General features: G+C 36.7%; 1 protein-coding gene across 5 annotated transcripts in view; it reads right to left on the bottom strand.

Moving 5' to 3' along the window:
• Window positions 1-10,425, bottom strand: part of mllt10 (MLLT10 histone lysine methyltransferase DOT1L cofactor) — a 64,048-nt gene that overhangs the window by 32,019 nt on the left and 21,604 nt on the right. For all 5 annotated transcript variants that reach the window (XM_015034718.1, XM_015034716.1, XM_015034714.1 and 2 more), the window contains exons 4-6: window positions 8,501-8,610; window positions 8,306-8,409; window positions 7,829-7,922 (exon numbers count right to left, since the gene is read on the bottom strand). In XM_015034718.1, the coding sequence (XP_014890204.1) occupies window positions 7,829-7,922; window positions 8,306-8,409; window positions 8,501-8,610 (308 nt within the window). The remainder of the gene's footprint in view (window positions 1-7,828; window positions 7,923-8,305; window positions 8,410-8,500; window positions 8,611-10,425) is intronic.

Genomic DNA, 10,425 nt, shown 5'->3' with positions numbered 1-10,425 from the left:
GGGAAAAAAAAGTGTGCCGGGTAAAATCGGTGGGGGGGGGGGGGGGGGGGGGGGGAGTGATAACAACTTTCTGACATTTAGGGAGATTTATCTTATTATTTGGACAGCATTATATGTTGGGATGAAGTTAACTTTTTTTTTTTAAATCAACCCTGCTCGTTTTTTTTTTTTTTTTACAGAAACATGTTTTGGGAGACATGCCAGTAAATAATAAAGCGTTACTTTTTATTTTACTTTTAGCCACGACTAATTAGCCACGACCATCAACTTCTGGAATGAATTCGCATGGGCATTTTTATTTTTTTGCTCGTTTATTTTAAAAACATGCCACAAATTCAAATTTCAGCTCATATCTTAAAAAAATTATTAATGTAAAAGGAAAAAAAATTATAACCTTATAAAAACATATATATATTTACAGGATTTTAACATTTTCACATGTTCAAAGAAAGGTAATATTTTAACAGTTTAGAAAAGTTTTTAGCCATTGTGATTTTTTTTCCTTTATCATCAACCTAATTTTATTTATTTAAGGCACTTTAAAAATAACTGTGCACCAAAAGTGCTGTCCAGAAAAATAAAACCATAATATAAAGAATAGAAAAATAATTGAAGAAGAGATAAAAAAAAAAACATAATCAAAATAAGAGAAACACTCATTAAATTCAAGATTTGCTAAATAAAAATGTGAGCAAAAAGACGATCAGCTTACATTTGTATTGGTCTCTTGTTTAATTCCCTCAATGTTTATTTAAAAGAAAAAAAAAATAATGCCTAATTTATCAAATAGTCCTCACAGAGCCGTGGCTACTCTAATAACTGCAACAGGATCTGGCAAACAAACAGAAACACAGTGGAGTTTTTATAAAGACAGCAGATGAATCCAAATTCTTCGCTGCAACAAAAAAAAAGATCTTAGGACAACAAAGAGGGAAGCTGAAGTCTTCAGGATTCCCTTGTTGTTTTTCATTAACATTCCAGAGCTAGGTGTTGATGGACAGAGGCTGAGTGGAGAGGCTCGGGTAACACACCCACTCAGAGAACCAACCGCGCCGGCCGTGGGAAACACGACACACACACACATTGTGATCCCGACACAGCCTTATCAATCAGGACAATTGATTAAACAGACAGCAAAGACGGCTTTCAGCAGCGAATGCGCTCCTCTGGTCATCACCGGCCAGACCGTTTCACTCTCTGAATCTGTGTGGGGTGAATTCAAAGGGTAACTGCATCCGGTTACTCTTAAAACGAGTCATTTGAATAAAGCGTTTAAAAGCATCCGTGTCTCCTAAATGGTCATGCTGGTTTCAGAAACAGGAAGCTCACTTGTGACATAGAAAAAGGCTTTTGTGAAATGATTTGCAGTCCTATTAAAAAACAAGCAGAAAGCCCCCGGATCACAAGAAATGCAAAGAAACAGCTTGGATTTTTTTTTTCAGGACTATGAATCATAAGTGGGGAAAAACGTACAGCATGTTTTTTTTTGATAAAAGTTTTTACTTCAACAGACGATAAAAGGACTACAAGCATATTATTAGTGGTAATATTTTTATCTCAACAAAGTGCATCCTTTAAAGAAGAGCTTTGAAACATTTAATGAGGAGCTCAGATTGTTTTCTTTTTACATTGATATTTGTGTTATAATCTGCACACAAACCTGATTGTAAAATATCTGCAGTTTCACTTGAACCACTGTTTGACTATGTCGTAATGAACAACGCTCCAAAACCACAAGCTTCAAGATTATAATATACATCACAGAAAACACGTAAAGCTAAACATACAATGACTTCATATAACTTTTATATTTGATTTCAGTGCATTTAATTAGAATCTAAATTCACCAATGTGACCTTTTATCTTTCTACTATATGTTCGGATTTTTTGCATTTTAAAGAGGTAAAAGGATAAGAAATCCAGTAAGGAGAAAACTTTCAATCCAACATGTTTAAACTGAGGCTGATTTTTTTATGTAACATTTATATTTAATATATATATATATATATATATATATATATATATATATATATATATATATATATATATATATATATATATACACACACTCTAATATGCTGTTATGCATACAAACATTGTTCTTTTTAGGCTAGAAAGGTGAAGTTTTATCTGATTCAGACTGAAGCCGTATTTGAGATATTTCCCGGTTCAAATCAATGGCCTCAAGAGGACGAGAGGGCACACGAGGTGGAGGTCAGACGGAGAAGGAGAAGCAAGGGAAGACGGGTAGAAAGAGAGGAACAGGAAGTGAAGGAGAAAATAATCCGCCTTGGTCTGGCAGGAATTCCCCTGTGCCGCTTCCTGCAGGATCTCTGACCAGTCATTGTGTATGTATGTATGGATGTGTGCGTTTCCTGCGGGTCTTTCGGAGCAGCCGGTGTGGGGGATCTCAAAGCCCCTGCTGTAGGTTGACTGCAGGGTCTAACATGAGGTGGGCACACATCTGAGGCTCCAAAGTGCATTACAGATGCATGTGCAGACAGACAGACAAACACGCACACACAAACCTCACCCGACTGATCCCTGACCCCTGAAATGGGATAGGGTGTGTATGTGTTTATGACTTTGAGCAGAGGAGAGAGGGGGGATAGTCTTAATGCTTCCAAAATGCTCAGGGAGAATTACAACACCTAAAAGCAAGAGCAGCAAGATGGACTGAAACAACTTTGATTCACACACACACTCATCCTGTAGCTGGTCTGGCGAAAACCACTGAGAACAAAAACCTGTCTGGCCCGTTTCCAGTTCATAATCGAGTATTATTCCGTATTTTTCTGTCAAACCGATAAACAAAATGCAAAAATGAGCTCAAGGAATCACACCTTCTATTTGCTACTACTCCCAACAGGTTCAAATATCACCAGATATATATATATATAAAAGAAAAAAATCTGAACAATATTTCCTAGAAAATTAGAGAAAAGGTTTGATTTTCAGTGTTCAATGTTAATTTGGTGCACAACTTATCATTAATGTAATGAAACTGCTCCTTCGTTCATAACTTCTACAGGACAAAGTTCCCTAAATCTGTGTCAGTGCAAAGGGCAATGAGAGGGTTGTAAAAATGATTTTGGCAGCTACAACGTCTGTGGTAGTTAACAGGAGTAAAAAATACAGTCCCCAACATAAATGGACTGTAGGTGAGATCCCTGCCGTTTCACCGAACAAAACGATATCTGCAGCTTGTTCCAATATGGCCTTGGCTAAAATACGCTCTCACGCTGGCACACGTCTAAACAATAAGCTCCTTCGTTGAGTGTCTGAGCCTGTGAAGTGTTTGTCCTTGGGTGTTTTTGTGTGAGCACAGTCCTTTGATCGTTTTATAAAATCCTCATGTTGACGAATCAAACTCGAAAGGAAGCAGTGAAAACTTCTTAGAATTTAAAACCTGTGTCTTTAACACTCGTCGCTGTAGTTGCTATCAAGCGAATAAGGACGGATTCTTCAAATTAAACTTGTTGGAAAGTTTGGTGATGAAAACCAGAGGCAGTGAACAAACAACTCCACAGTTGCATTAAAGAGGCCAGTTGTGATGCGTGCGTGTGTGTGTGTTTTTTTTTTAAAATAAGTTAAACACTAACAACTTTACTTATACTCTTGAGTCAGAGTTCAAATCTCAGAGGTGTTGTTTCCATGAATGGGGAAAGATGAACCTGGGTTCTCTCCAGTCTGTTCACACTGGACCTGCTGAGTCGTAGTAAGCTGATTATTATGACGCATTACACTGTGTCTGATATTGAGCAAAGGTTTTACCCAGGACTCTGTGCACTCGTGCACAAAAATGTATAGAATTATGGGTTCGCGACAGCAAGAAAACATGGAAATGTGACACTGTTCCTGAATATTAATGAAATTTATTTTATGATTTCAAACCTTAGTCACAATGTCACTGCAACACATTATGAGTTTTAGCATGTCGGCCACTAAAACCGCACATCAAGTTTGAGCCTAGATAACAGTAGAAATGCATCCAACAGGTCAAAAACCCATTTAATTAATTAGACTATTATTATTATTATTATTATTATTATTATTATTAAGACCATTTATTTTAAGAACATCATCACTAGCCCATGATATAGATTCATTACAAAACGGTGGATGCTTGAAAGCCTTTCTGTAAATTACGACCATTTTCCACTTATAGCTAAAGAAAGTGGAAAATTTCATTAATTGTAATGACATTTTCAGAATTAGAATACGTAATTTTAAATATTCTAATTTAAAATTTGAATATTGCATCACACCAATAAAGAAACTATTTTTAAAAGTAGAAATGTGGGCTTATGGAATAGCATGTTTAATACCTTCTTCAAGGCAGCTGAAGTATCAAAAACAAATATTGCATCAAGTTAGACATTTGCCTAATTGTAATGCTGCACACATTGCTGTTCTGATGACAACGGCAATTCATTATATTTTGCAGCTCTATAAAAAAAGTTATGTTTTGAGCTGATTAATCTGACCTGAGCTTGGAAGCCCTAACTTCTTTTCTTCTTCCCCTGAGCTGGTTCTCAAGCTTTTACCACCCTGTAACTGCAAAACACGATGCTTAAATCCTCACATCGCCATTGTGACAAATGCATTTTACATTTAAACTGCAGTCTGTAAAAATGCAACTAACCCCAGGTCTCGCAGCCAACAGAGTACATGCACAATCTGGAGTTGTGCGCGCTTCACCCACATTGGGAGAAGTGAGCTACTCTGCAAAGAACGCAGCACATCCAGATCTTGATGTGCAGCTGAATTTGCTACTTTGTGTTGTAGGGAGAGAAAGTTGTTTGGTGCTTGGTGAGACCTTCTCTGTTACAGCCAAATGAAGTGTACTGAGCTGTTAATGTACCACTACAGACAGTGCAAAGCGCATCTATTTACTGGAGGATTTTTATTGTTGTGGTGAAAAAAAAGGCCTCAACAAGACACAGATTACACAAAAAAGCCTTCAAACAAGAGAAATGGATTATATCTCACTCCCAGTGAATGTGCCTTCTCCTGTCCCTCCACAACGTGAGCCCCGTGTATGTTTCTGAAAGAGTCACAGTCGTTGGTGGGAGGCATAGGGGTGGTAAGGTCACAGGGCTGTCTTACCTTCTTGTTCTGCTCTGTGGGTCTATCCATAGACTGTGAGGAAGAGTCACTTAAGCTTTGAGACCTACTACCACGGCCCCTGCTCCTTCGCTAAAAAGTAAAGAGGACTCCAAGTTACTGGACGGAACTCCACAGAGGAAAAGAAAAAGCCTAACTGTTGATTTAAAAAAAAAATTGAGATCAAACGGAAAATGATAGGAATGAACTAAAAGAATTTGACTTAAATTATGGACAAAAATGACAAAATCAGGCAAAGAAACCATTTTTTTTTGTTGTTGTTGTTGTTGTTGTTTAAAAGTTGCCATGTGTCAGGTTCCCTGTTGGGGGAAAAATAGAGTACCGTGGCAGTAGGTGTTCATATGAAAAAAAAACGTTTAATTTTCAGGTCAAAAATCACCAAAAGGAAAAAAAAAAAATTTCTTTTTTTTTTTTTGATTGCAGTAAAAGATGTGTTTAGTTTCAGGAAATCGTTGTGTAATTAATGCAAGAAATGACGGCAAGACAACAGTATCTAGGTTTATAGCACAACTGAGAGAACTGACTTGAACCACTCTTGGATCTTGTTCAAAGGCTAGTTTCAAAAGTTTTGGGACAAAGCTTGCTGCTCCCGGCCTTAAACATGCCCAAAAACAACTACTGCTTCCCAGACCTCCCCAGTCCAGGAGAATATGAAAGGTGGTGCATCTATATGTGCTTTTTCAATACCAAGAAACAGGAGTAAAACAATTCATACAGGATGAAAATTGAATTCACTGTACCTGAGAGCAAAGCAGATTAATCATAATTTAAAATTAGGTTTGCAGACCACATCCAGTCAAACACTATATGTTACTAACATGGCGTAAATATCCATCAAGAGCCATCTTATGAAACCCATTCTGTTGACAGCGTCGTTGTTGTTGTTTTTTTTTCCTGTCATTAATTCCCCCACGTACATTCCTGTCATCCAGGCAGTCCAACCGTAATGACATTATACCCCAGCATCCAAAGCAATTCATATACGATCAATGTAATCAATGTGCCAGCATGAGTCTTTCCATCAGCATTCGTTAACACTGGAAAATGTCGCCTGTATGGACGTGTTTGTGCACAGGAGCCTCAACTCTATTCAGCCATCGCTCCGCAAATCAGCGTGGTACAGGCTCTTCGTTGTCAGAGACACTCGACTCCCTGCCCCCAACCGATGCTTAGCAGACATGTGTGACCAGGGCGGTGAGAGTGAGACAAACACAACAGTTGATCTTTTCAGTCCATGTGCGAACGGCAAACAAGTGTTGAATTTTGTTGTCTATTTTCTGTTGGTATATTTACCTATTCTTATTGCTTTTGGACCTGCATTCAGTCTGACAACAAATAGATGTCCTAAAACAGAGATTACGTATGGCTGTGGTCGTGCAAAAGGAGCCGATAATTTGCAGATTGTGAAGGCTGGTGAAATGTAAGCTAATAACAAATCGCTTTCAAATTTTAAAATGTGCTAAGTTTCAGCAAAAAGGACTACTCGAGTCTGAAACCTAAAACCGAGGTTAGCATTTTTCAACATATATAAATTAAGGGGAGTAGTGTAATAATAGATAGGAAATAGAGGGAGAATGGGAGGAACAATGGCAGGTGGAGAGGGACAGAAGAATTGAAACCATATTAGAAAGAAAGAAAAAAAGGAGTGTAATGATGGTTTCTGTGAAGCACAGTAAAAGTATTGGAGAGACCAAAGATAGGAAGCAAAAGAATGTCTGGAGGAGATAACAAAAAAAATGGTTTTAAACAGAACAGAGCAGTGTTAAAGGAAGGACAGAAGAGAAATGGAAGCAAAAAAAGTAATAACAAAAGCAGAAGCAAAACAAAAATCAACATGTGTGCTGCTTTCGATACATCAGCACACACATGGGGACTGAGAAAGCACAAGTGGAAGTGTTGATGATCACTATTTGAAATGAATTTATGGCAACTAATTAAAGAAAATGCTTTATCAGCTCAGCATAGAAGAAATAAGAGTATAATACAGAAGAACCGAGAAATTTCTAAGTCAAAGATTTACGCAGCGGTGACATCCTGCTTAATTTAGTAGAACTATTTTTTAAATATACATGCTAAGACATAATCACTTCCTGTTATTTGGCCCTTTAAGAGGATCACTGCAAGGTGATTTTAGCAGGTTAATTAGCCAGAGTATTGTCACATGTAGCTGATCTGCAGTCTGCTATAGCATTTCAAGAAAACACTACCATAATTACACAAGATGGGCAGCACTCCTTCAGATTTCACACCGTGACCTTTCGCTCATTCAGCCGACTGCCTTCCTCGTAACCAAGAGAAATATGTACGAGAAAAGCACATTTGTAAGAAGAAATATGAAATTAATGAGGTTGGTTTCTGTAACAAAGGAAAACTCTTTGCCTCAGAATTTGTCTTCGGCTTAATTATCCTGAGCTTTAGGTGGAAAAAAAAAAAAAAAAAAAAAAAAGATGTGTGCGCTCATCAAAACTGAGTCTCTCGGAAAGGTAATCTACTACACTGCTCTCCACAGAAGTCTAGTTTGAATTAAAGAAAGAAAAAGAATACTTTACACTCGTTATTAGTGGCTGAATGTATACAAAGGCAGATGACTGCTGACCTAGACCGACCGTTTAAATCGAGGAGAATTTTAAATCCAGTGTGGTGTGAAATTGTGTGTTGGTATATAATAAAAGGCATGCAATCATTATATTAAGGCACTTACCAGTTTGCTGTGGTGGTATTTGCAGTATCCACAATACTTGACGTTATCTGCATCAGAGCCTTGTTCTTCACATAACAGTCCTGCAAACTGGGCACTGTGGAGGCAGAAGATGGGAAAAAAAAGAAAAAAAAGAATAGGGTTTGGTGTTAGAAAATGCACTATATCCCCAAAACTTTACATATATTTTAGGCAATATTAGAAAATGTATGCAAAACTTATGTCGAATAAGCTGACAGAGAGAAAACTTAATGGGTTTTTTTTTTGCAAAAACTAAAAAATGTCCATGTGCTTTTAAGCAGTTGAGCTGCTGGAATTGTGTTAAACAAAAAAAAAAACTAAATTCCCATGACATTTCCTTAGCTCAACATGTCATAAAGGTTATCACACAGCTGAGGAGAAACATGGAGCCCAGAGTAAAAGTGTGGAGCAGGAAAACGCTGGTGGCCAATGAGTTGGCTCCCACGCACGCCGCCTCACCATGTGACATGGAAGGCCTGTCTGCAGCCGTGCTTGTTGCAGGTCATGCAGGCTCCGGTGGCGGCTTTACTCTCTCTGCCCTGCTCTTCGCAGATGTAACATGTCTGCACACAGAGCGACCAAAGTTCATAGTAGGAAACAAAAAACTTACATTTTCACATTTTAAACTGTGCAAGTTTCCTGCGGTATGTCTACCTTGTTGTAGCGTTCATGGGGGACAGACTGTAGAACTATTGGCTCCATGGTGGAAACGTTGGCGAACTCCACTTCAGGGATGTACAGGGCACAAACCACGTGGGCCCAGCCTGAAAACATCCACGAAGAATAAACATACGCCTGTTTTGAAAATATTAACCACGTGTAACAAATTCTGCATATATATATATGTATATAAAACATTTGATGTTTGGATTTATTTCATCCATTTCTTGTAACTTGTGAATTTAAAGCAGGAGGAAATAAATACACAGGAAATGTAGTGACTTCTATGAGTTCAACAAAGACTTAACTTTTCAGAGGGAAAAACCAAGCCAACAAGTGGACAGTAAAGAAATACGCATTTAAACAGCTTAAAATTTCCAGCTTAAGATTTCTATAATTTGAAGTCTCAAAGAAAGTGTTGTACTGACCAGGTTGCACCTATTTCTGCAGTCCAATCCTATCCCCTGCTCAAAGTAAAGATTTTGCTGGCTCTTCTGAAAACCATAGCATAGAAACCATAGAAGCTTTTTTTTTTTTTTTTTACAAGCTTTATAGACTCTCAGTTAAATTCATTGTAGACCAGAGAAACAAGAGATGAACTGATCAAGCTTTTTCTGGCTGAAAACAAATTTTAGGTTTTCTTAGAGCCCTTGATTCACATTGTTTTATTTTATTATTATTTTAAGAACAACAATACATGCAAGAGGAAAATTGACTGCTGCAGATTTTCTGGTAGTCTGGTCATTTGTGACAGATTATCCCCACTTATGAATATAGCAGACAGTATATCCTTAACATCTATCCTGTTTTTTCTTTCTTTTTTTTATTAAAAATGTGCATCAAACGGCATCATGCACTCAGTTGAAGCACTGAATAAGAAGAAAAAACATGATCAGATTTTTTAGTATTTGACTTACAGTTCACATGAGAGTTGATAGCAGAAAATTTGCCCATTAGTTGAAGTATCTCCAGTAATATCCTGCACATTAACAATTTTTACTTACAAACTGCTACCAAATTGAACTCCTACCAAATTCAACAAGTCTTTTTTTCCTACATTTTAGTCAAGCCTTCCAACATTACATGTGTTGAAATAATCTGTCTGAAATACACTCTAAATACAATCTTGTTTTTAAAACTGAAGTAAAATTTAATCCTTAATATTTAAAACATGCTTAGCTTAAAGATTTTGTGGTAACACTTTATTTGAAGGGGGTTGAATAAGACTGTCATGACACTGTCATAAACATGACATAACACCTGTCATGAACATGAATAAGTCTTCATGAATATTTATGACTGTTGTCATAAAGCGTCATTCGGTAAATTATGACATTTTTAATACAAAGTTGACATTATTCAAAATGTCTTTGTTATGACAACGTGACATTAACCAAGAAATCATTACTGTTTAAACTTTACCTTTAATAACATAAAGATACCTAATTTTTAAAGTGCAATCAGTAATACTTTTATAACAAATTTATATCAGCAATGATTTCTTGGTTAATGTCAAGTTGTCATAACAAACACATTTTGAATAATGTCAACTTTGCATTAAAAGTGTCATAATTTACCGAATGACGCTTTATGACAACAGTCATAAATATTCATGAAGGCTTATTCATGTTCATGACAGGTGTTATGTCATGTTAATGACAGTGTCATGTCAGTCTTATTCAACCCCCTTCAAATAAAGTGTTACCGATTTTGTTATTTTTAAACTGGGACTGTTCTGCTGTATCTTTTAATTCTTTGTGTGTGTCTACTTATCAATATCCAATTAACAACAGAAACTGTTTTAGATGTGCCCTTAAATAATTATTATTTTAGTAGCAGTTAGAACTGTTTTTTTTTTTTTTTTTTTTTTTTTTTTTTTAACAAAAATAAACACATTTTTTTTTATATTTTTAAAAAAT

This window comes from Poecilia latipinna, unplaced genomic scaffold (assembly GCF_001443285.1).
Source record: "Poecilia latipinna isolate Pla-1442-1.1 unplaced genomic scaffold, P_latipinna-1.0 Scaffold309, whole genome shotgun sequence".
NCBI lineage: Eukaryota > Metazoa > Chordata > Actinopteri > Cyprinodontiformes > Poeciliidae > Poecilia > Poecilia latipinna.
Note: the sequence above shows the minus strand (reverse complement) of the source record. Positions and strands in the feature narration are given on the sequence as shown.